We start from the raw sequence: 27,027 nt of genomic DNA, 5'->3' as shown, positions 1-27,027 counted from the left end.
CCCTGTGCTGAGTTCCCGGGTCTGTACACCCGCTGTGCCCAATATGAGGGGCCCCCACCATCCCTGTGCTGAGTTCCCGGGTCTGTACACCCGCTGTGCCCATTATGAGGGGCTACCACCATTCCTGTGCTGAGTTCCTGGGTCTGTACACCCGCTGTGCCCATTATGAGGAGCTCCCACCTTCCCTGTGCTGAGTTCCCGGGTCTGTACACCCGCTGTGCCCATTATGAGGGGATCCCACCATTTCTGTACTACGTTTCCAAGTCCAGGGAGCTGAGACACCCAACGCCCAAAGCATCCATGTGGACAGAAGCAGAGCTGGGAATTGTGATTGGGACTTCTCACTGGTGGAATATCCAAGACGACGGGTGAGAAAAAGGAGGAAAATTTTGCCAAAATTTCACCATTTTACATTACAGGAAAGACAAAATGAAATTGACTTTTGTGGCTTCTGAGGGGAGTCACAATATCTGCGACTAGACCCAATAAGGACACAGACGGCGCACTGACATACAGGTCACCCCGATGGTACTCACTTGCACAGCCAGTCGTTAATTCCTCTGTCGAAGTGCCTGAAACAGCAGAAGAAACAATAATCAGACTTTTGAAATGGAAAAGAAATAAGAAAACATTTTTTAGAATCTTTATAAAATGTAATTTTGTAAACCTAGGCGGCATATTGAGGGCCCTCTACTCACCTCCTGGGCCCTGACACAGCTACGCCCCCTGTATTTCCTCCCGAGGCACATTATATATAACGGCACTCAGGCCAGTATTGTGTTGACTTACGTTTCAGCAAAGACATAAAGCATGGTGATACATTTGGGGGGCTGCGGTGGGTCCAGGTGGTCCAGTCTGGAGATGGTATTGATCACCCCGAACATCACAGCTGCTTTCACCCAGTCATATACCAGGTTGGAGTACGCCAGACCCGCTGCCAGGGGGGGAAACATGGCACACGATTATAAAGTGTAAAAGCCAGCCATGGTATAATGTAAAATGTAAATGAATGAAGAAAAAATAACATAAATGTGACACTCTGTGTATTGTAGATATCATTCACCGGCTAAAACATGACAGCCGAGGAACAGAGTGTAGATATAATAATCCATACTATTAGAGAATTCTACTGCGCTCCTCGTAATCAATACTAATGATGATACCACATTCTGGCCACTAGATGGAGCTGAGGAGTATAGGAGATAAGTATGTATTGTACTACATTATGGGCACTAGATGGAGCTGAGGAGCACAGGAAATAAGTGTGTATTATACCGCATTATGGCCACTAGATGGAGCTGAGGAGTATAGGAGATAAGTATGTATTGTACTACATTATGGGCACTAGATGGAGCTGAGGAGCACAGGAAATAAATACATTATGGCCACTAGATGGAGCTGAGGAGTATAGGAGATAAGTATGTATTGTACTACATTATGGGCACTAGATGGAGCTGAGGAGCACAGGAAATAAATACATTATGGCCACTAGATGGAGCTGAGGAGTATAGGAGATAAGTATGTATTGTACTACATTATGGGCACTAGATGGAGCTGAGGAGCACAGGAAATAAATACATTATGGCCACTAGATGGAGCTGAGGAGTATAGGAGATAAGTATGTATTGTACTACATTATGGGCACTAGATGGAGCTGAGGAGCACAGGAAATAAATACATTATGGCCACTAGATGGAGCTGAGGAGTATAGGAGATAAGTATGTATTGTACTACATTATGGGCACTAGATGGAGCTGAGGAGCACAGGAAATAAATACATTATGGCCACTAGATGGAGCTGAGGAGTATAGGAGATAAGTATGTATTGTACTACATTATGGGCACTAGATGGAGCTGAGGAGCACAGGAAATAAATACATTATGGCCACTAGATGGAGCTGAGGAGTATAGGAGATAAGTATGTATTGTACTACATTATGGGCACTAGATGGAGCTGAGGAGCACAGGAAATAAATACATTATGGCCACTAGATGGAGCTGAGGAGTATAGGAGATAAGTATGTATTGTACTACATTATGGGCACTAGATGGAGCTGAGGAGCACAGGAAATAAATACATTATGGCCACTAGATGGAGCTGAGGAGTATAGGAGATAAGTATGTATTGTACTACATTATGGGCACTAGATGGAGCTGAGGAGCACAGGAAATAAATACATTATGGCCACTAGATGGAGCTGAGGAGTATAGGAGATAAGTATGTATTGTACTACATTATGGGCACTAGATGGAGCTGAGGAGCACAGGAAATAAATACATTATGGCCACTAGATGGAGCTGAGGAGCATAGGAAATCAATACTTATCTCCATCTAGTGGCCATAATGTGGTATTACAGAAGAAAATATAGTAAGAATGTTTGTTTTTGCCTCTATTGTTAATTTGATATGTGTAGATATCTACTGTTGCCTGTCGAGGTTTGCTGTGTTGCCTCTTATTTCATTTCAACGCTTTTTTCCACCTACGCTGAATGTTTAGCCTTAAAATGGTAGTGGATATCCTGTAAACTGATTGGTTAGAGGATGCACAATGGTGCTATTACAGAATAATCAGTTGTCACCAGAGTGATGGTAGCCAGTTAGAAGCCCAAGGGAGCAGGGAGGAGATGGGGCAGTGACACGGAGTCTCCAGATTGCCAGGTTCTTGAAAGTGTCCTCACCAGTCTTTTGTCACACAGCCATATAAGACAGCAAGGCAGTGGTGTCACAAGGGGGGTGCGGTCTGCACCTGGTGACACCCAAATGACTAAAAGTCATTTGGGTGTCACCCCCTCTTAAAATTCAGGCACTCGGTTATGGACCAAGAGCTCGACAGCTGCACAAGGGGGGGAATCCATCGGCATACCGGACCCTCCTCTCTTTGCTGGTGTCCATCACCAAGATGGTCTCCAGCAGTAAAGTACATTCCTGTGCATTCCAAAGATGGGTATTGTTTAACATGTGTCAGCCTTTCATAACACCTGAGAGAAACAGCTATCGAGTACTGACCTCCCAAACTGTTAAATCCAGGCACACTGTGAGAGAGCTTTTTCACCTGCCAAAGGATTTCTAAGGTCTGGGGCCATGACACCCTGCACTCACATCTAGTGGCAGAAAAGATGCACTGCATGGGACAGCTCCAGGCAGAAGATGGGAATGGCAGCCATAAAAAGACCTTCAGGGTGTCATTTAAACCTGGAGTTGGACTTAAAGCTGGCTTGGCTGGCTGCATGCTTGTTCCAGGTCAGTGTCTCATAGTATTTAACCTACTGAATATCCATGACAGCCAGGCAACAAGGCAGGTTTATAAGGAGGGCCATGCCACCCTGTACTCACAATCTATCCTCAGTCTTCCAGATTGAGTTATGTTGGGTATTATGCAACCTGGAAGACTGAGGACATCTAGTGGCAGAAAAGATGCACTGCATGGGACAGCTCCAGGCAGAAGATGGGAATGGCAGCCATAAAAAGACCTTCAGGGTGTCATTTAAACCTGGAGTTGGACTTAAAGCTGGCTTCGCTGGCTGCATGCTTGTTCCAGGTCAGTGTCTCATAGTACTATAACCTACTGAATATCAATGAAAGCCAGGCAACTAGCATGTTAAGAAGGAGGGACATAACACTCTGCACTCACAATCTATCCTAGGTCTTCCAGGTAGAGTTACATTGGGCATTATTCCACCTGGAAGACTGAGGACATCTAGTGGCAGAGAAGATGCACTGCAGGGGACAGCTCCAGGCAGAAGATGGGAATGGCAGCCAGAAATACAAATACCTTGAAGGGGACATAACAATATAAAACCTGGAATTGGGCTTCAAGCCGGGTAAGTAGCATTTTTAGAAGCGGGTCAGCAATGGCCGCCTATGTAAGTAAAGGATTTACTGAGAAGGAATTCACCAACTGCAGCCCCAGCTGACTGGACAGAGAAGGAAGAACCGTTGTATCCACGTATCGGGTGACAGGAAGTGATACTTTACCCAGCGACCAGTCTGACATTTTCTTCACACACTTCAGGTCGGAGGGGATGCTGAGAATGTACAGGAAGTGGAAGAAGACGTTCACCAGAAGTATGACCAGCACGTGGACTGCGGCCTGGACTCGAATGTTCCACATGTCGTTCTCTCTGCGGGTCAGCGCCTTGGTGTTCACCTGTGACACGAGCAACCCAATGTCAGATTACAGACCAGGGGCCATACATGAACAGAGACGTCTCGTGTTCTCCTTCAATTCAACAATGTATCAATAATATCCTCCAATACCTATGGTCGAGGCTTGACATAGGAAATTACCTATAGGGGCCATGCCTGGCATGCGTGGCTTCTCGCCTGAGGCTACAGTGAGAAACTCTTTCACCAATGGCTGTTTGGCTCTGCGCACACAATCACATGTCCGACCAGTTACTGAGTGCTGATTACTGGATGCACTGGGTCTAATGCCTATGTAGGACTGCCCAGTCATATTTACACTCCCTGTGCTTAACTACAAAAGTGGATGCAAGGCGATGAGAAATGGTACAAAGTCTGTCTGACTGCACATTTATTTTTTATTTATTTCTGTGACTTCTTAAACTGTTGCTTGATGTTTCATTTTTTACTTGTATTCTCTCCCCTTCAGAACAAAAAGTGTCACCCAGTAACGTCACAAGGGGAGTGCGGCCCGCACCCGAGTGATACAAATTAAGGGGTGACACCAAAATGATTGTCAGTCATTTTGGTGTCACCCTCCCTCTGAAAAGTCGGGCACTCGGTCATGGACCGTGCGCCCAACAGTTTCGGGAGAGAGGAGGGGACCCGGGGGCATACCTTATCCCGCCGAGTGATTGTCCCCTCCTCTCTCTGCCAGCGTCCATCACCAAGATGGCCCCCAGCAGGTATCAATAAGATCGTGGTGACGTCACGTGCACGCGCTGTGACGTCACGGTGGGGTGTGACCCGGTAACCGCTCCGGTTGGCACCCGGCCTCAGGATGCCGCTGGTGTCACCCCATATATGCCGTCCTTTCTCCTGCCTGAGCTCAGTGCTGGTAACAGACAATCCAAAATCCATCATTATAACAAAGAAGCTGTTAGGAATATATACAAGAATACAATAGGCTTCCACCAGCAGCCCGGACACAGTGTCAGGTCCTACAGCTTCACCATAAGACTGACATTCTCCTAAAACAGGGAGAGAAATATAAGGGAACAACAGCACACACAGCCATCTCTGAGGGGGTAAGTTTGTACTATTATGAAGTAGAGATTCGCAGCTTTACAAATGCCCATTTCCTGACTCTCTCTGAGATTACCAGCAGACACCGAGGAACTGGAAGAGACTGGGACCCACCTGCTGGTAGAACTGGTCAAAAGTCATAATTGGGCCAAAGAAGAAGAACGGGAGGTAGAAGTTGTACTTGAGAAGGTCGATGGGGGAGTAGAATCCTTCCTTTCTGTCACACGTCTCCAGAGCGAAGCTCATACAGCGCAGGATGCTGAATCCGGCACCGCCATAGAAGAGGATGTCTTGTAGACTGAAAGATCCCGGGACAAAATCACTCTGGAGGCAAAGAACACAGAACGGCGGTCAGCCAACATCTGCGACAACCACCACGGACTGGAATCAGTTATATCACGGACTGGAATCAGTTATATCACGGACTGGAATCAGTTATATCATGGACTGGAATCAGTTATATCATGGACTGGAATCAGTTATATCATGGACTGGAATCAGTTAGGTTTATATGGTGGTATTCTTCAACATCCCAATCCTTCCTCCCTACCTATCATCCTTCCTTCCCTCCTTCCTACCTTCCCTGCCCCATCTCCCTCCCTTTCTTCCTACCTTTCATCCTTCCTTCCCTCCTTCTTACCTTCCCTGCCCCATCTCCCTCCATTTCATCCTACCTATGACCCTTCCCTGCCCTATCTCCCTCCCTTGCTTCCTACCTATCACCCTTCCTTCCCTCCTTCCTACCTTCCCTGCCCCATCTCCCTCCCTTCCTCCCTACCTATCACCCTTCCTTCCCTCCTTCCCTGCCCCATCTCCCTCCCTTCCTCCCTACCTATCACCCTTCCTTCCCTCCTTCCTACCTTCCCTGCCCCATCTCCCTCCCTTTCTTACTACCTATAATCCTTCCTTCCTACCTTCCCTGCCCCATCTCACTCTTTTTTTCCTACCAATCATACTTCCTAACATCCCTTTTCTCCTCCCTCCTACCTTCTATTCCCTATCTCCCTTCCTTCCGCTGCTTTCTAACTACCTATCTTCCATCCTTCCTCCCTCCCTCCTTCCTTTCCTTCTCTACCTTCTTTCTTTGTTTCCTTTGTCATTCCTTCCTTCTTTCCTTCCTCCTTCAATTCTTTCCCCTCTTTTCATCTCTCTTTCTCCCTCCCTCTCTCCAGTCCTTTGCTCCATTCTTTCCTTCCTACCTATCACCCTTTCCTACCCCCTTCAGTAACCTCCTCCACCTCCTTCCATTCCTTTCTACCTATCATCCTTCCTTCCTGCACTTTTTCCTTCCCTCTTTCAATCCTTCCCCCATCTCCCTCCCTTTTTCTCCATTCTACCTACCTATCCTACTTGCTTCCCTTTTCCTTTCCTCCCCTACTCCTTGCCTTCCCTTCCTTCAACCTATATTCCTTTGTTCTTTTTCCCCTCTCTTTCTCCTTCCCTCTCAACTTTCCTTCCTTCCCTTCTACCCTCCCTCTTCCTTCCTTCCTTCTCACGGACTGGAATCAGTTATATCACGGACTGGAATCAGTTATATCACGGACTGGAATCAGTTATATCATGGACTGGAATCAGTTATATCATGGACTGGAATCAGTTATATCATGGACTGGAATCAGTTAGGTTTATATGGTGGTATTCTTCAACATCCCAATCCTTCCTCCCTACCTATCATCCTTCCTTCCCTCCTTCCTACCTTCCCTGCCCCATCTCCCTCCCTTTCTTCCTACCTTTCATCCTTCCTTCCCTCCTTCTTACCTTCCCTGCCCCATCTCCCTCCATTTCATCCTACCTATGACCCTTCCCTGCCCTATCTCCCTCCCTTGCTTCCTACCTATCACCCTTCCTTCCCTCCTTCCTACCTTCCCTGCCCCATCTCCCTCCCTTCCTCCCTACCTATCACCCTTCCTTCCCTCCTTCCCTGCCCCATCTCCCTCCCTTCCTCCCTACCTATCACCCTTCCTTCCCTCCTTCCTACCTTCCCTGCCCCATCTCCCTCCCTTTCTTACTACCTATAATCCTTCCTTCCTACCTTCCCTGCCCCATCTCACTCTTTTTTTCCTACCAATCATACTTCCTAACATCCCTTTTCTCCTCCCTCCTACCTTCTATTCCCTATCTCCCTTCCTTCCGCTGCTTTCTAACTACCTATCTTCCATCCTTCCTCCCTCCCTCCTTCCTTTCCTTCTCTACCTTCTTTCTTTGTTTCCTTTGTCATTCCTTCCTTCTTTCCTTCCTCCTTCAATTCTTTCCCCTCTTTTCATCTCTCTTTCTCCCTCCCTCTCTCCAGTCCTTTGCTCCATTCTTTCCTTCCTACCTATCACCCTTTCCTACCCCCTTCAGTAACCTCCTCCACCTCCTTCCATTCCTTTCTACCTATCATCCTTCCTTCCTGCACTTTTTCCTTCCCTCTTTCAATCCTTCCCCCATCTCCCTCCCTTTTTCTCCATTCTACCTACCTATCCTACTTGCTTCCCTTTTCCTTTCCTCCCCTACTCCTTGCCTTCCCTTCCTTCAACCTATATTCCTTTGTTCTTTTTCCCCTCTCTTTCTCCTTCCCTCTCAACTTTCCTTCCTTCCCTTCTACCCTCCCTCTTCCTTCCTTCCTTCCTTCCTTCCCTTCTTTCACCCTCTCTTCCTTCCTTCTTCCCCCCCCCCCTACTTCCTCCTTCCCCTGTCTTCTCTTCCTCCTTCCATCTTTCTTTACACCCTCCATTCCTTCCTCCCCTCCCCCTGCATCCTTTATTCCTTCCTACCCTCCCTCTCACTCCTTTCCCATTGCTATTAATGAGTGGCTCGGATCTAACTGTCACTGAATGTGCACACATCTGACAGTTGCCACACCCAGACATCATGGGACAATAGGCTACATTGGCAAAGCTAACACACCGGAATCAGCAGCTTTATTATAAAAAGTGACGGTTATTTTCAGCTGAATTACACTCAAACAGCCTAAAATAAAGATCCTTATCGTGGTGATAAAGCTTTATACATTGAGCCTATACTCAGGGCCGGATTTCCCATTAGGCAGAGTAGATACGTGCCTACAGGTGCCCTTCATAGAGGGGCGTCATGCAGGTATCTAACCTGCCTATTTCCCGGTGTTGTGTCAAGATACTTCTGCACAAAATGCACCCTCCAGCTCCAGGACCAGCGGCGCCTACAGGAACCGCCGGCTTTCGCAAATGCAGCGGAAGGACTCCAGGCGCTACATAAGGCTGCCACGGCAGGCGCTTACGTGACGCCGGCGCCCTTCTCTGCATATATGAAAGCCGGCAGGTCCTGCAGCAGGTAAGGGCGCCAGCTCAGGTTAAACAGATTTCCATTCGTGCCTATTCGAAGGCAGCCGAGCGGCTCAGCCGAGTCGAACGCATATGCTTCGACTCGACTGAGCCGAAGTAACAGCGGAAGCATGGAGAAAGGTCGGCCGAAGCCGACAGATCTCCACGCAAATGACAGCTGGGCGGAGCCGGCCGTTCTTACACGTCTGGCCCCGCCCAGTTGTAATGACAGATCAGCGTCCCCAAATGACCTATGGACGCTGATCTGTCATTAAACAATAACAATGTCACAGCCGGCTCCGCCCAGTTGTTATTTATTATTTATTGCCCGGGACCTGTTGAAGACTCTGGCAGTTTCCAGACAATAGGAAACAGTTAGGTGGAGCTAGCTGTCACCTTAATTTAGCAAATTTTGTTTCTCACTCTTTTCACTTCTTTTTTTATTCTGCTCGGTACCTCGGAGGTACCGAGCAGAACAGCCGAGCCGAATACTGCTCGGCGACATTCGGCTATTCACTCACTGCCGTTTGGGCCCTATTAGAGAATAGGGGTGAACAGCAGCGAGTGAGCTGCCGGAGCTTTGGCTCAGCCGATCCAGATGTTGGATCGGCTGAGTCGAAGTCCCTCTGCACTTCGACTCTGCGGAACATACAGAGCATGTTTTGCTGACCGCAGGCACCCGATGTACGACTGATTTTAGCCGATGTACAGCTGAAATCAGCCGTACAAGCCAGAAGTGAATAGCCGAACAGCTTTCGGCTCACTTCACTTTGGCTCGGTTATTCACTCGGCTGCCTACGGCAGCTTTGTGAATAACCCTGTGTATGTTTGGTGAAGACCCTTTTCTTTTCCACCATGACTGAGCCCCTGTGTACAAAGCCAATTCCATAAAGACATGGTGTGACCAGTCTGGTATGGATAAACTCGAGTGTGCTACACAGAGCCCTGACCTCAACCCTACTGAATACTGTTAAGATGAATTGGAATGCCAAAAGTGAGCCGGGTCTTCTCATCCAACATCAGTACCTGACCTCACAACTGGGCACAAATTTCCACAGACACCCTCCAAAATCTTGTGGGAAGCCTTCTCAGAAGATTGGAGCCACAAAAGGACACCAACTCCATATTAATGGCCATGGTTTTGGAATGGGATGTCCAACAAGCTCACATAGGGGTGATGGTCAGGTGTCCACCAACCTTTGGTTATATGGTGTGTGTGAACTTACTACAGTTTTCCTTAAAGTCTACACGTTGGTTTTACATCAAGCCGGAGAGAACGCACCTGCGGGATGAGAAGGGAGAACACTTTGGCGAAGATCACGTGACCCGAGAGGGCGAAGATGATGTAGTTCCTAAAAGTGGTGAACCACATCACCCACTCGAAGTCCGCCACATCCTGCAAGACAACATTTCATTACATAAACACCTTCCGCTATGTGACGCTGCAACACTTTTCATGTTTTATTCATCGATCTTGCTTACCATTTTGCGGCCAAAGTAATACCAGCCGGTCTTCACGTTTTCCTTGAAGGACTTGCGGTTCATGTTATCTACAAAAGGTAAATTGAGTGCTTGTTAAGGTGAATAATGTGACATGGCTGAAAACTGATTGGAGCTGAGTATCTATCTCCAGATTTGAAGGCACACAAAGTAACACTCTATGATGTCACACAAAAATGTGGATTAGTCTTGAGAAGGAGACTGGACTGGACAGGTATGGTAGACAAGCCGGGGCAATGCCATGTTACAAAGTTCCAACTTCTGTACCAGTTATATCCCACCTCTTACACCAATACTGTACCCATAAATACCAACTTTTCCCGAATTGGAAGGAGGGTCCCGAATTTCATACCTGTGCTCCGATAATGCTGTGCTGGTGTCCCAGGATCACAGCATCACCCTTATCTGCGTTACTGAGCATGGCTAGTAATTCCAAAAGGGATGGTGGCCTCAGGTGGGCGGTTTCCACATATTTAGGGGGTGGGGTTGTGTCAGAAAGTGGGTGTGCTCTGGGTGTGGAACAAATAGGGGAATAAGGAGTTACGCTATAGACAAAATATAATATGTGATCTGTATCAGTCTCCAGGGTTTCCGTAAACTAATTCAAAAAAAGGCTTCCCCTAAACAAAGAAATCCCTATGTTGGAGCTGATCTAGTAAACAGGTGACACAAAGTATAATAATGTATAAAAGACTATATTTAATGACAATAAAGACAAATACAAATAGGATCCACTATAACAAGACATCTAAAAACAGGTAAAATGACATCCCCTGGATATTCTACTTATAGTGGTACGAGTGATGATCTAGAAACCACCTCAGTGGTAAATAGTCACTAATATATACACGGTAATGTGTTTTAAAGATGGATACAAAGTGTCAGAGCGTACTCACAACCTGTGTGGTTTACGATGAGGGACAGTCCTGGTAGGGTCCCATGTTTAACCACGGATGAAGTAAGTTCTATGAGGTATATCCTTGTGTGGGATTGTGACTCCAGATGGTTCTTTTCCTTGTATGTCCGGAGGCTCCGATGAACGTGTCACTCCCAGCTCATTTGAGCTCACACTAATAAGCGGGTATCAAACACTCCCGATCCAGAAAGGAATCCAGGGGTTGTTTCCAGCATGTGTGGCCGCACAGCGAAATGGAACAAGGTAGAATCCCCACGTGTGCTGTGTCAGAGACACACTGGGCTGAAAGATAGATAGTGAGATGGAGCAACCTCAGCCCACAAGCTTTTCTCGGTCTCGGTTTAGATTCCCACAGGTTTCACTGCAGTTACGAGATGACAATGGTTGAAAAACCTTCGTTCCATCCTGTCCTGTCGATTGACATGAGAGGCTGTTTCGTTCACTCGACCTTGGGTGAAGTAGTACGGGTATCCAGGGGAGTCTAAACACACGCTGTGCTCTGGGTGTGGCCACCTAGGAACTGGCCAAGTTAAGTGTCGTCCGTGGGCATGGGTGACAGTGTCCCAGGCAGGGGCTGACTGGCAACTTTTAGCCCAGGGGGCAAGTACAACCCAGAGGCCCATGGTGCGGCAACTTGGTCCCCCTCCCGCTCTGCCCCTTCCCCGCATTCTCCCTGCCCGTCTGCCACGTTTGCCATCCATGTAACAGTAGTGTGAATGTATTTATCGGTTTAGGAAATGTAAAGCCCACTGGTAGAGGAGGGATGCCACGTCAGGGCTGTGCGCGTACATGACTGCTGCGACCCTGGTAGTTCTGCCACTAATTCAGAAATACATTGTACAGCATTGCAGAATGGCATTGGCTATAGAGAACTACAATTCCAAGAAATACATTACACAACAATGCAGAATACCATCAGCTATAGCGGACTATAAATCCCAGCAATAATGACTACCAACAGCTATAGAGAACTACAATTCCCAGCAATACCATTATACAGCAATGCAGAACAGCATCAGCTATAGAGGACTACAAATCCCAGCAATACATTACACAGCGCAATGCAGAATAATATGAAGCTACATACTCTGTTGCTCTGGGTTCTCCACCTGATGTCTAAAGGGTCTCAGGTGGGCTGTGCGGGCTCTCACCAGGGGTCCAGAGAGTTTCACGGGTGCGTGTGTGTGCAGCAGAGGTGGTTCCCTAATTAGGCTCTCAGGTGGCCAATGCGGACCGCCAGGTGGTCAGTGCGGGCTCTCTGCTCCAAAAAAAAAGGCTCCAGTGATGGACTACTAGTTTGTATTGAGATTGTAGTCCATCACAGTAGCAAGCTTGGAGCGGTGGAAGTAAGAAAAAAAAAGTGTGGTGTGCAATATAGTGAAATGGAAAGTGTAAAATTATACAGCAATCAATGCAGAATGGCAGCGGCTATAGAGGACTACAAATCCCAGCAATACATTATACAGCGCAATGTGGAATTCCACCAGCTATAATGTACTATTGCTGGGATTTGTAGTCCTCTATAGCTGGTGGTATTCTGCATTTTGCTGTATTGGGGACTACAAATCCCAGCAATAATACATTATACAGCACAATGCAGAATACCACCAGCTATAGAGGACTACAAGTCCCAGCAATAGTACGTTATAGCTGATGGAATTCCGCATTGCGCTGTATAATGTATTATTGCTGGGGTTTGTAGTCCCCTATACAGCGCAATGCAGAATACCACCAGCTATATAGGAGTACAACAAATCCCAGCAATACATTATACATGCATTGTGTAACGTATTGCTGGGATTTGTATTCCTCTATAGCTGATGGTATAATATACAGTACAGCGCATTATACCGTCAGCTACAGAGGACTACAAATCCCACTATCCCAGCAATACATTATAGAGCACCATGGGGGGGGGGGGGAGGGGGTGTGCAGGCTTACCTGAGCAGTCTTCCAGCAACTTGTTTCTGAGATCGGGCCTGTCTATCGGCGGCTGTCATCCCCCCACACCTGCTCCTCCTTACTACATCTCCCCGCGTCCCTGTGCCGATCGTGGATGTGGGCGGTGCGCGTTAGGCAGCGAGGAGGTGCGGCGTGTGGATGCAGGCGGGTGGGTCTGGCAGCAGCAAGGGTGAGGCGGGGAGGAGGTGTGGCGTGTGGATGCGGGCTGGTCTGGCAGCAGCAAGAGTGATGCGGGGCGGCGTGTGGAGCGTGGATGCGGGCGGGTCTGGCAGTGGCAAGCATGAGGCGGGAAGGAGGTGCGGCGTGTGGAGCGTGGATGCGGGTGGGTTTGGCAGCGGCAAGTGTGAGGCGGGGAGGAGGTGCAGCGTGGATGTGGGTGGGTCTGGCAGCAGCAAGCGTGAGGCGGGGAGGAGGTGCAGCGTGGATGCGGGTCTGGCAGCAGCAAGCGTGAGGCGGGGAGGAGGTGCGGCATGTGGAGCGTGGATGCGGGCGGGTCTGGCAGCAGCAAGCGTGAGGCGGGGAGGAGGTGCGGCGTGTGGAGCGTGGGCAGGTCTGGCAGTGGCAAGCGTGAGGCGGGGAGGAGGTGCGGCATGCGGCGTGTGTGAAGCCGTGAACAGGGACAACTAATCGAAAGCTGATTAATCGATGATTGAAAATGTTGACAACTTTTTCAATCATCGATTATAATCGACTTAGTCGATTAGTTGTTGCAGCCCTACATTCATCCCCGATTTCTGGGCACAGTCCCCGGATTCAGGAGACCGTCTCCTGACAAATTATGTCCCCGGGAACATAAAATAAACCAATTTTTTTTTTTTTATTGCTCACCTGATCCCGGGATCCACTGACAAGCGCGGCCTCCCGTCTTCCACGCTGTTAGACGCTGCATATAGAGCGTGCTGGTTACTAATTAAACTGTCGCACGCTGTGTGCAGCTTCTGAGAAGATACGCTATTAGCATAGCGAGGAAGCCGGCTGCGCATTTTGCATCGCTCCCGCTACGCTAATAGCGTATCTTCTCAGAAGCTGCACACAGCGTGCGCCAGTTTAAGTAGTAACCAGCAAGCGCCATATGCAGCCTCTAACAGCGTGGGAGACGGGAGGCCGCACTTTTGGTGGATACAGGGATCAGGTCAATATATTAAAAAAAAAAGGTTTGTTTTATGCTCCCGGGGATAAAATGTCCCCGGATTTTGTTTAAAAAAATGTTGTCACCTTACCTTGGCCTGGTGGTCAGTGGGGGGCTCCATGGACCCTGGTTTTGGGGCGGGGGGGGTGTCTGCTGTGGCCGCAGCTGCAGTAGCTCTCTCCCTCTGCCGTCTGTTTGTCACCTGCACCCGGCGGCGGCTGCTCGGTCCTCAAGGGGGTCCTCAGAAGGACCCAACGGGCTGCCCTCTACAGCGCCTGATTACAGGGCCGCGTCTGCCTGATGCAGCCAGCCGGATCGCATACCGAGGCGATCCGCGCTGGCTGTACCAGGTAGACGCGGCATGTTAGAGGGCCCCCTGCTGGAGTCTCCCGAGCACCTCCTTGAGGAGCAGAGGCCGCACCATTCACAGAGCCACGGCGGATGCGGAGGGCGGGCGGCCGGGTGCAGGTGGCAGCAGCCGGGGGTCAAGGGGCCGTTCGCGGTAGCATCAGAGAGGCCCGGGGGGCAATTGCCACCCTGCCCCCCGGCCCAGTCCGCCCCTGGTCCCAGGGATGGGGGCTATCATGTAGGTAAGTATATGTGTCATCACACTCCACCAGGATACAGTCCGTGTACCCATCGCACTCAGAACCGCTGCTGCATGAGATAAGAAGTGGGTGCAGCAGTGGTCAACGGGTGGCTTCCATCAAAGTATAAGTAAAGGATGGACACCGGCACTCCAAGGCAAATCCACTACGCCTATTTATTCACGTACAAACAACAAGTACGTGAATAAGTAGACGTACTGGATTTGCTTTGGAGTGCCGGTGTCCATCCTTTACTAATCACACTCCACCAGACTCAACTCAGATATCTATTAGTAAGTATTACGATGGGGTGTTATTGTGGTGTAGGTCCACTTTAAACACTTCCAAAACACATTGAAACCTTCATCATTAGAGGAACAAAGAGCAGTATCTACCTACCCTTCTGCTGCCTCGGCATTATGTGTTACAGGTACACTTGATCTTGAAGAGGACCTGTCACCAGACCATTCCTCTTAACTACAGTCTTACCTTAAGCTGATATCAGGGCTGGATTAACACATTGGCTACTGGAGTGCCAGCTTCAGGCCCACCCAGCCTTTAATTCCTTGGTATGCTCAGTAGCCAGCCGAGCTGAACACAATCAGGCAGAGGCGCTTGCGGCTCTCTAATCAGCCACACTAGGAAGCCTCTCACTGGGGCCTCAGGGGCCACCTAATTAGAGAGCCATATCTGCTGCTTCACATCCGACCGACCGTCAGCACCAGGCCCATGATGCTCTCAATCCGGCCCTGGTTGATATGTGCATTTTAAACTGACCTCTTGCTATAGAAATTTATATATACCGACACTGGTCCAGCTTTGCACAATGTAAGCATATATCCCTGGAAGGGCCGTGGGAGGGATGTGAACGTTTGCTGAATGGCCGCTGTGCTGAGCAACTTCCCCTCTTCTGTTAAAACACATCAAGTCGCTCGCTTAGCACAGCGGCCATTCTCCAAACGCCTTGCATTTTTCTCAATGAATACCAGCCATTCTCTGATTGGACGAGGGTAGATGACGTCATGGCATATCCAATCAGAGAATGCCTATTATACATTGATACTAGGCGCTCAGCACAGCAGCTGTTCCTAGACCCAGAAGATCAATGTAATGTGGCTGCCATAGTGTTATATGGGGTCCTTGTGGCACTGCCAGGGATCATTTATATACATTTACACTGTGCCAAGCTGAGCCAATGTAAGTACATTTAAGTTTCTATAGCTGGAGTTCAACTTTGATGTATTTTCATGTATGTTATTTACCTGTAAAAGTCTCCTTTTCCGTACTTTACCCTGGTGACAGGGCCGCTTTAATGACAACTTTACCTTTATTAAAGGAATGGTCCTTTAATACATTTCCCAAGCCCTCCTGCTTGAGAGCAGCCCACCTGGAATTATACTTACCTTCCAACCTGACCCAGCCATCGTTCACATGGTCCTGACCAGCTCCCCCCACAAAGGGATGAGGTTCCAGTTTGTGGGGAGGCATGGTTCACTGGAAAGTCTAGCTGTTCACTTTAGGTGACCTACATAGCTTGTTGGCCTACCTACTGAAGCAAGCCTCTGCCTGTACATGAAGTCATTCATATAGTGACAGTTTTACCACAGCCCTACATGAATGGCTTCCCGCTCAGCACTCGAGGTGACTAGGTGTTTTGCTCTGAGACTACAGATGCCGGACTGAGCCCCCAAGTGTTTTGCTGTGGATTTAGTACAAAACCATAAGACAGGTCTGTTTCAGTTGAGTCCACTGTCATCCCGGACGAGCCCCCAAATGTTTTGCTCTGAGACTACATATCCCGGACGAGCCCCCAAATTTTTTGCTTGGAACTACAGATCCCAAAGACCAGCGCCCAAAATGTAGAGCTTATCCCAAGGATGAGCCCAATATAAAGCTTGGAAAAACTTTAATTTCTATTTTGTTGTCTGTTCTTGCAGTAAAGCTCAAGGAAACTGACCCAGTAGCAAAAATGCTGCTTGTACAAACTTAGTTACATGAAAGGCAAAATAAAACAAACCATACATACAGGCTGCTACAAACAAACTTACATACACATGCACCCACTACACTATCCTTTTTAGTACATGTAATAATGGTTTCTAAGAGAAGACAGAGCGCGTGAATCTCACCAACGGGGACAATACAAATCTGATACAAAACGGAGGCTCTAACCCAGTGGGGGGCAACTTACTTGATACAGCGGGCCCGTCATGGACTGCGGAGAGGAGATGGTCAGAGGCTACAAGGAGGCGTTAGGCATCCTTCCCAACTGTCCCTCACTGGGAACCAAATCCCTCTGTACCTCCTTCCTCCTCAGTCAGCCATATTCTGCAATAAAACCTTCATCTTATCTCTTAATTATCTTGTTTGCTGTTTGGAAAAGCCAGAATAAAGGAAAAGTAATGGAGGAAACTACAATTCTGGGTTCAACCAATCATTTTCGGAATATAAACTCTTACTAGTCATGGCAGGGATAGGTCCATTGCCTATATATCACCTGTATATAACTGGGAGAGTGACAAGGGGTGTGTCCATTGCCTATATATCACCTATATATAACTGGGACAGTGTCAAAGGGTGTGTCCGTTGCCTATGTATCACCTATATATAACTGGGACAGTGTCAAGGGGCATGTCCATTGCCTATATATCACCTATATATAAATGGGACAGTGTCAAGGGGTGTGTCCATTGCCTATATATCACCTATATATAACCTGGACAGTGTCAAGGGGTGTGTCCATTGCCTATATATCACCTATATATAACTGGGACAGTTTCAAGGGGTGTGTCCATTGACTATACATCACCTATATATAACTGGGAGAGTGACAAGGGGTGTGTCCATTGCTTGAGTACATTGTGCTGGAAGGTGTCCCTCTTTCTCATCCCATAAAGTTGGGAGGTATGTTGTTGGATACTGCTGACATGCTTCAGGAGACAGTTATAGACTGGAGACACATTACATGACTGTCACGATCTGGGATCAGGCTCGGAGTCCAGTAGCTGAAGCAGCAGGCAATTCATTGTATAACAGGCCGGGTTTGGTACACAAGCAGACGGTAGTAGTATAGGAGCAGGCAGAAGCGTAGTCAGAGATCGAGCCGAGGTCAGGAGCCAAAGGTATCAGGTATGAAGCAGAAGACGGTGAGAGTAGTCGGTGAATCAGCAGTCAAAGGTCGGTACACGGGAAGCAGTATGAGCAGATTGTATCACAGAGGGAGCAGGAAGCAAGATAATGACAGGAGCACAATAATCTGGCAAACAGGAAGGGCAGAGGCGTGGCTTAAATAGGAAGTTCAAGGGAGGAGCAAGGAGTTAATAATTCAGCAGAACCTAGGTTTACCTGAGGATTACACAGGAGATCAGGCAAGGAGCTATCCAAGGTTCTAAGGTGGCTCAGCAGGTAGAACCACCGCCAGCTACAGCAGAGGTCCTGGGTTCAGATCCGGTTCCTGACAATGAGACTGCTGGAGATCACGGCTATTACAGCCCCTTTATTAATCAATACTTCCACGTCTCTGCTCCCTACAGCCCCTTGCTGCATTTGAACCATTATAAGATCCATTATAAAAGAGCAAGCACCAAAACAGGCCACTGTCTGCTGGGGCCCCCAAGGTTTGCACAGGCGCCAAAGGGCCACAGATTTGACATGGGAGCTCTACCTCTCCACTGCTGTATATGAAAACAAAAATACTTGGCTCAAGATAGACTTCAAAGTGATTTTCAGTCCTCAATAATTAGTAATAAGTCATTGCGTACCTCGAGATGCTTCCAATATCCCGTTCATGGAGTAGACCAGGCCGCAGGTCAGGACCAGGGCGTAGAAGCCCAGCTCGTAGTGCGGTAACGCCGTCTTTATCCCCATGTCCACGGAAGTTCAGCACAATGAATGTGTCTGTACAGGAGGCAAGAGAAAGACAATTAAACATTGTATCAGAAGGTGGAGGGAAAAAGAATGGTGTGGTGCCGATAGCAACCATTGGAAGTCCTTATTTCATTCTGACTTAGGCTGCAGTTGTATAAATCATTTAATCTCACTGTCCTCGTACTTTTCTATATAATGATGTGCTGTAAAGCCTACCTCTCAGTCCCCCACGGGCCCAGTATGGGATGTATTCCCGCCATCCTGCCCCATCAGGTCAGCAGGAGAGCCCGGCTCCTGTTGGAGCTGCCTGTAGGCAGATCCAGTGCAGCATCACACTCCACAGCGCACAGTGGTTGGGTAGGATGTAGAGCAGGACCCACATTTGTCCTTGGCCATTAAGTCGCGACCCAAGACATATTGCAATGGAATGCATGGCATTGCAGTACCGGGCGTTCAGGTTCAGGACTGTGGGTAGGAAGTGCATTTGGGGTGTCGTTCAAATGAATGGCAACGCAACGCACCTTCCACAACATAACACGCCGTAGGTGTTAATGCATGATACTGAGCATTAATCGCATGTCACGACCCACCAGTTGAGAACCAAGGATGTAGAGCAGGGGTGCCCACCATTTTTTGTGTTAAGATCTACTTTTCAAATGACGAGCTATATGAGATCTACCAACGAAAAAAAACCTCCCACCCGCTCCTTCTCTCTCGCTCTCCTTGCTCTCTCTCCTGGCTGTCTCTCCTCTCCTGGCTGTCTCTCCTTGCTCTCTCTCCTGGCTGCCTCTCCTCTCTCTCCTGGCTGTCTCTCCTTGCTCTCTCCCGTGGCTGTCTCTCCTCTCTCTCCTGGCTGTCTCTCCTTTCTTTCTCTCCTGGCTGTCTCTCCTCTCTCTCCTGGCTGTCTCTCCTTGCTCTCTCCCGTGGCTGTCTCTCCTCTCTCTCCTGGCTGTCTCTCCTTTCTTTTGTCTCTCCTTGCTCTCTCCCCTGGCTGTCTCTCCTCTCTCTCCTGGCTCTCTCTAAAGTCGCTGCTATGCAATATTACAGAACACCGGGAAGCTAGACCTCGTACTTCTCCTCCTTTCGTGCTCAGCCCTCCATCCTAAAGTCGCTGCTCTCATGCTGTCGGCCTCTGCCTTCATGTGTCAAACGCAGCAGATGGGGAGGGGCTAAACCGACCGTAGGAGGGTTCTCGGGATAGTGAGCCAACTTGCAATCGTGATCTACCAGCATCAGCTTTGTGAGCTACTGCTAGATCACGATCTACCTAATGGGCACCCCTGATGTAGAGAATGTTATGTGACACAGGGACCTTAGACCATCAGCTCCTTGAGGGCAGGGACTGATGTGAATGTGCAGTATGTAAAGTTCTACCAATATTGACGTTCCAAAAAGGGCTATAACAAAAAATAATATTAATTCCAACCGATCGGTGTTGTAATATTTCCATGCACTGCTCATACCAACTCTGTACTTCATCTGCTGTACATGATACCTGTTGTATTGTTGTCCGATTTGTGCCCTGCCTTACGCATCTTGATTGTATACACCTATGAAAGTGGGCATTGCCCTTCCTGTACTGTTGTATTGTTTTTGTCTTTGTTGCTATGATAAAAACTCAATAAATTCTTTGTTAAAAAAACAACAAAAAAACAATATTAATAATGATGGGTACTAGTGCTGCGGCACTATAAAGGTGCCATATCGTTTTTTCGAAGGTATATCCTACGTTTTGTGGCATTTTCTGGTCCCCTGGAAGTCAAAAATATTTGTGGCTGTTGTCTTATTTTTATTTAAAGATAAAACTCACCTCATCTCTCCCTCTTATATTGCTGCCTAACCAAGCTGCTTACATGTTGTCCAGCCACTGAACGATGTTTCTGGCTATTGTCCCTCAGATAATAAACTGTAATATGTCTTGTAAGATAAAACCTGCCTTGTCTCTTCTATTTGCTGCCTATTCGACTGCTCACGCATTGTCCTGACACTGGCCGACATCTACCAAACACATACCTGAAGTCTATATTTTGAATATTTGAAGAATATTTAGGGATAAGGGGATGGAGGTGTTTCGGGGAATGTGGGGTTGTGTTTTGAAGTGTTCAGGCCTACTAACGCCGGATATATAAACAATCAGGAGTTACAGCCAAAACGACCTGAAAACTTTTTTTTTTTCATGTTGAAATGAATCAGGCTGGGGGTGCTGAATCAAAAAAACGTATCTCCTTTACTCCTCGGCTTCATCTAGTGGCCTTACATGGTATTACATTAGATTCTACCTGTACAGAAAATATACTAAGAACCTTCATTTTTGCCCGTGTTCGCACGGAACGAACGTTCACAGAGAGGGAATGTGAATTGTTTATAGATTGACCCTTATGGGTCATTCTCAGACCGAGCTGAATATCTGCTGGATGGGGGAATGGAATCCGGGTGACACACGGCACCAGAATTCTGCAGATTAGCTGTTCCTTGTGGTTGATGACCTTCTCACAGTGGAGGACGTGGATGTCCGAGCACATGACTGACTTCTGGATGTACTGAATATTAACGCCACCAGGAAGGAGGGACTCCTTAATACTTCTCATAAATATAGCTCTGACATATACCGCAGTGCTGTACAGAGAACACTGAGCCAGTCCCACCAGTCTCTGTACAGAGGAGCTTACACTCTAATGTCCCCCCCCCTCAGTCACATCAGTCTCTGTACAGAGGAGCTTACACTCTAATGTCCCCCCACAGTCACATCAGTCTCTGTACAGAGGAGCTTACACACTAATGTCCCCCCACAGTCACACATTATTATTGCACATATTTATAGCTCTGACATATACCGCAGCGCTGTACAGAGATACGGAGATGAAATTCACACTGCCAGAGCCCCAGTTGTATAAGGAATCAGTTTTAACCCCTTAGACACCGGGCATTGTACATATTTTATAATTGATATTAAAAATGAAGGTTCAATTAGCTGTCGCAGTGGGCGGGGCCGTGACACAGTTACCTGGGAGTACAGAAGTGTTTTTCCTGCCGACAGTTATTATTTTCTTGCTTGCCGGGGAGTTTGCGGATTCCTCTGACACTCTTCCCAGCAGTATAAATGAGCGGTATACAGTCATCTGCCCTGATAGATAAGGACACGGAGCGCAGGACACGGAGCGCAGGACACGGAGCGCAGGACACGGAGCTGAGTCAGGTGACACCCTCCATAGGGCACGAGAGTTTTTATTTCCCCCACATTCCGTTTAAAGTCTGGAGATTTTAGATTTTACCATTTTGACTTCCTAAAAGCTCAATGTACAATAAATAAATTGCATTTTTGATTCTCAGTGCTGCTGATCTCCTGCAGCCACTTCCTGTCTACATGCACTCCAACGCATGCTTAGATGCCGACTGTCCTGATGCCTGATGATGGCTGTTGTGCCTGAGGCCATGTCCGGGGTTCACGGCTAATCAATAAAGCATTCGCTATGGTGAGCGGTCCTTACATAATTAGAGGCTTGACCAACCGGTCACTGGGCGGGTCTGAAAGTGAACTGTAGGCGGAGTTAACAGTGTCCCAGGGACCAGGGCTGAATGGTACGATACCTTTAGTAAGGGAAAGGTATATTCCTATTTGAGGGGGTTAAATGAAGTAGATGTAAACCCCACCTGGAGGACATTTTGGGGTCTACTTAAAGGAGAACTATGGGGTCAGTGCTTTCTGCAGGGAGCCGTGAGTGACAGTCATGGCTCTTTGCAGGGAGATGATCGAGAAGTGAGCGAGCGACGGTATGCGTTCGCTCACTTTCCGATCTACTGAGCCGACCTGTGACAGTCTCATTGTCGCACGTCGGCTCGAACTATGAGGACGAGTGAAAAATCACTCACCTCATAGTTCTCCTTTAACAACTTGCTGGTATCGAGAGGTGAGCGAACGCCGGTATGTGTTCGCTCACCTCCCGATCTACTGAGCCGACCTCTGACAGTCTCATTGTCACAGGTCGGCTAGAACTATGAGGTGAGTGAAAATCACTCGCCTCATAGTTCTCCTTTAAGTTTATTGCTATCACATATGGTGCTAAGAAACCCCCCTATGTGATAGCAAAGAGATGTGACAGGTCTTCTTTATGGATACATCAGGGGTCTCCAAGATCTGCTTCATCAGCTTCTCTCCAGCATCTGAAGCTGGAGAGTGACACGAGAATGCGGGAGTGATGTAATATACATCACTTCCGCATTCTGATAGCGGAGAGGGGACCGGAGGGAGATCGTGTACCGACCTCCCTCTGATCCCCTGTCATAGAGCCACCATGCTCGGCGGGCCCATGCTCTCACTGGGACCAGCTGAGCCCGGGACCAGCGTGACAGTGGGAGGAAGGGTTTCGGACGGACTAGGGGACACACACACACGACACGGACCGGCAGCTTCTACAAGCGATCTGCCGGCTCTATAGCCGGCGGATCGCTTGTATGTTAACAGGCGTTACTGCCTGTTTTTACATTTTGGCACTTTCCCGCTCACGCGCGCCTTTTAAGTAATAAGTAATTATTTGTAGTCATTATTTTTAGTTACCAATCTACATTTACATACATTTTTTAGATATTAATAATTAATAACTTTTATACATCAAAAAATGTAAATAGTAGAAGATGATTAAGATAAGATTAATATATATCACACACAATACTGATAAATATGGTACTTGAAGGTCTGGGAATGATATACTGTTGGGGACAAGGCAGGTTCTCTTCTATAAGGATTTTATACACCAGAGACACGTAAGCGGTGATTGGCCACAAATATAGTGATGCTTATTTCTTGGTTAGGCAGGCTTTTATCGCAGGTCAAGTATCAGACATCGAGTGGTTTTATAATGGTTTAAAAGTTATGACCGCAATCTGATATTTATTCTTATTTTAAAGGAGAACTATGACATGAGTGATTTCCACTCACCTCATAGTTCTAAGCCGACCTGTGACAATGAGACTGTCACAGGTCGGCTCAGTAGATCGGGAGGTGAGCGAACACATACCGGGTTCGCTCACCTCTCGATCCTGTCACGGCTCTCTGCCGTGACATGGGAGGGGCTGGATTCCCTCCTCCTCGCTCCGATCCCCCAGCGCTGACTGGCGGAACGGACGGGGGAGGGTACAGCTGGCTCTGCCTCTAGATAGGCAGAGCCAGCTGTCACTCACGCAGCTGGGCGGATCCAGTCATCTAAGTCGGGATCCGCTCCAGGTGCGGCGTCTCAGTATACCGCGAGCTGTATACTGAGCTTAGGGTAACGGGAGGACGCTAGTTGGTGTCCTCCCGTTACCCCAAGGAGAACTATGGGGAAAAACACTGACCCCATAGTTCTCCTTTAATATGTCTTCATTAATTTATATGCGTCTTTTTAAATGGTTATCGATTTTTAATAAATAATTATTTTAGTCGGTCAATTACGCATATTAGACTTATCAGGTATATAAATTCATACGGAAAAAAGTCACACTAAATGAATATGACCGTATAATACTGAATATTTTATCACTGTTTTTGGGTAAACTTTAGAATGAATTTAATATTTTGTTACCTACACCATTATGCGCTCTAATCTTCAGTTTAAAGAAAAAAAGATGTACCTTTTGTTTTTTTTTTATTAAATGTATTTTTTTACTGAGATAAAAACTGTTTTAAAGCATATATCTCTATGGAATGGTGCATTGGATCTCAGGGGGACATCTGGCGGCGACCCATGGATAATATATTAATTGATCGTACTATAAAGAAGAGGAGTTGGTATGACGAGTTAGACCTGCACAACCCCCTGAGGACGTCGTTGCGACGAAACGCGTAGGGGCGGGCCTAACTAAACGTCATGCCAAACACGGGATTTCGTTGTTCCACTGTTTTACCGGCCGAAAAACCTTTTTTGTTACTCTGTTTTTACTGGATTTAAAATAAAGCCCCTTTGGAAACCGTTATACAATGAAAGGCTTTTTCTTTATATGACGTTGGAGACACACCGCTTGCTGGATACCGATCGTTAAGAGACACGGTGAGGACGCAGAGGCTCTGTGAGGTTTCATATAAGCTCTTTTGGCTGCTTATCACAGCCTTAACATCACGGTGAGTGCACACTTTGAGGGGATAAGTACGGCATTTGCCCATATCCCCGGCAAGTTTCACGGGATTGTCACATCAACTCATAAACTTTGTGCACCGAGAACACTGTAGCATCATCCACTGTGTTTTTACACCAGTACTAAATATTCAAGGGACCCTGTGGGACTTTAGGTCCAGGGTCATTGTGTTTATATATCGTATGAGCACTTAACACAGTCACTCAATTTTTATATTGTTAATTTTTTATATTGTTTATTTCACAATTTTATGCTATACACGAATGTTTATTTGGTATAATCATCCCATGTTGTATACTGATCCATACACACTGATTGTTTATTGATTTATTTCGGTTTATATATGTTTTTGTCACTGACCACGCTGTATTGTTAGGTCTTAGGACCAATTAAGTTATACACGTTCAGTTAATATTTAGTTAGTCTTATTCGTTAGTTGGCGCTGCATAGTTGGAAACACGTCTTATCTACACGCTGAGAACTCGCTGAGCGGTTCAGGTTACTTCTAGACGCCGGCAATGTGGGTGAAGCTCATTTTGCATCGTGTTCCAATAATAGCTCAGCCGGTGAATCTCTCTGCAGTGCTGCGCTCATCACCACATTCACAGCATGTGATACCATCCAAAGCTGCCGCACTCACCGCTCAGCACCCTCAATGCCCAACACTCTCCTGTCATTACTACTACATGTCATCCCTGTGTACAGCGCTGCGTTATATGTCAGAGCTATATAAGTATAATATTAGTAGTGTGTGACTGTAGGGTGACATTAGAGTGTCAGCTCCTCTGCAGAGACTGATGTGACTGTGGGGGGGGGTGGGGCATTAGGGTGTAAGCTCCTCTGTACAGAGTGTGGGGGGAAATTAGAGTGTAAGCTCCTTTGCTGAGACTGATGTGACTGTGGGGGGACATTAGAGTGTAAGCTCCTGTGTACAGAGACTGATGTGACTGTCGGGGGACATTAGAGTGTAAGCTCCTGTGTACAGAGACTGATGTGACTGTCGGGGGACATTAGAGTGTAAGCTCCTCTGTACAGAGACTGGCTCAGTGTACAGCGCTGTGGTATATGTCAGCACCATATCGATGTCTGATAACATGTTTCCAGTGCTCGGAGTCATATTTGGATACATTGTATCCTCCTCTTTAGATGGAATTGATCTCTCGGCTCTTTGCGGAGCTCTCGCTGAGCTGAGGATATAATATCTGCAATAAAATCAATCCTCATCCACACCTCTGCAGCCCATCGATAGGGATCTCCCGCGAGTATCGATCCACATCGGGGAATTATTGATCCGGTGATTGGTCTATATGCAGCCGCAGTGACAGCTCTCCGCAGTGCGATCTATTAGTATTCCAGCCCGGTACAGGACACCGGGGGCTCTATGAGGATCTATAGTTCCCAGCTCGTCCCTTCCCCCGCAAAGTGCAAACAATGATCCATTCTATGTGGGTGCCATCAGACCCCCCTTAATGTCACTGACCTTGAGATGCAGCCTATTGGAGAGGAGAGGGGATCCAGCACAGGAGATAAGGGGTCACCGTCCAGCAGCAGTGCAGCAGGGTGCAGGTGGGTGATCCATGTGTGTCCAGGGGCCGGAGCAGTCCCCGGCCAGTCAGGAGGGCTGAAGTAAGTTTAGAAGGAGCTTCTGCCTGGTAGGCTGGGAGTGGGCTCTGCAGATGTCAGTGCAGCCTGATCCGCAATGAGTGAGAGGAGCAGGTACACAGAGGGAGTGATAGAGGGGGCACACACAGTACAAAGGCAAATTCTGCTCATGCATATTGCTTTATTGCTTCTGCATTTATTATAGGGTCAGTCTGACAGAAGGTGGTACAGTTCCCGGGTCTGTGCCCATTATGAGGGGCTCCCACCATCCCTGGGCTGAGTTCCCGGGTCTGTACACCCGCTGTGCCCATTATGAGGGGCCCCCACCATCCCTGTGCTGAGTTCCTGGGTCTCTACACCTGTTGTGCCCATTATGAGGGGCTCCCACCATCCCTGGGCTGAGTTCCCGGGTCTGTACACCCGCTGTGCCCATTATGAGGGGCCCCCACCATCCCTGTGCTGAGTTCCTGGGTCTCTACACCTGCCGTGCCCATTATGAGGAGCCCCCACCATCCCTGTGCTGAGTTCCTGGGTCTCTACACCTGCTGTGCCCATTATGAGGGGCTCCCACCATCCTCATAATGGGCACAGCAGGTGTACAGACCCGGGAACTCAGCACAGGATTATAGAACAATGGATTATAGAACATTTGGGGAAAAAAGGTCTGAACGATAAATATCTCAGTCCTGTCTGCAGATTCGGCTGCATCGTTTTCACTTTTGCAGCAATACGTTGAAAAGGAGATCAGCAGTCGGGTGAATCTGCTTTATAAATAAGTCACATTGTTGGAATGTATTTGTTTCCCCACGAAAAAAGACAACTATGTATCAATTCCGAGCTTTCATAAATATCCCCGAAATTGTGTG

General features: G+C 47.8%; 1 protein-coding gene across 1 annotated transcript in view; it reads right to left on the bottom strand.

Moving 5' to 3' along the window:
• HHATL (hedgehog acyltransferase-like) overlaps positions 1 to 26,270 on the bottom strand; it is a 32,929-nt gene extending 6,659 nt beyond the window's left edge. The window contains exons 1-8 of the mRNA XM_018558640.1: positions 26,040 to 26,270; positions 18,346 to 18,481; positions 9,973 to 10,040; positions 9,752 to 9,886; positions 5,324 to 5,542; positions 3,977 to 4,148; positions 790 to 934; positions 537 to 572 (exon numbers count right to left, since the gene is read on the bottom strand). Coding sequence (XP_018414142.1) covers positions 537 to 572; positions 790 to 934; positions 3,977 to 4,148; positions 5,324 to 5,542; positions 9,752 to 9,886; positions 9,973 to 10,040; positions 18,346 to 18,451 — 881 coding nt within the window. The 5' untranslated portion in view covers positions 18,452 to 18,481; positions 26,040 to 26,270. The remainder of the gene's footprint in view (positions 1 to 536; positions 573 to 789; positions 935 to 3,976; positions 4,149 to 5,323; positions 5,543 to 9,751; positions 9,887 to 9,972; positions 10,041 to 18,345; positions 18,482 to 26,039) is intronic.
• Positions 26,271 to 27,027: the final 757 nt, after the last annotated feature.

This window comes from Nanorana parkeri, unplaced genomic scaffold, assembly GCF_000935625.1.
Source record: "Nanorana parkeri isolate BGI_ZX_2015 unplaced genomic scaffold, ASM93562v1 scaffold351, whole genome shotgun sequence".
Lineage (NCBI taxonomy): Eukaryota > Metazoa > Chordata > Amphibia > Anura > Dicroglossidae > Nanorana > Nanorana parkeri.
Note: the sequence above shows the minus strand (reverse complement) of the source record. Positions and strands in the feature narration are given on the sequence as shown.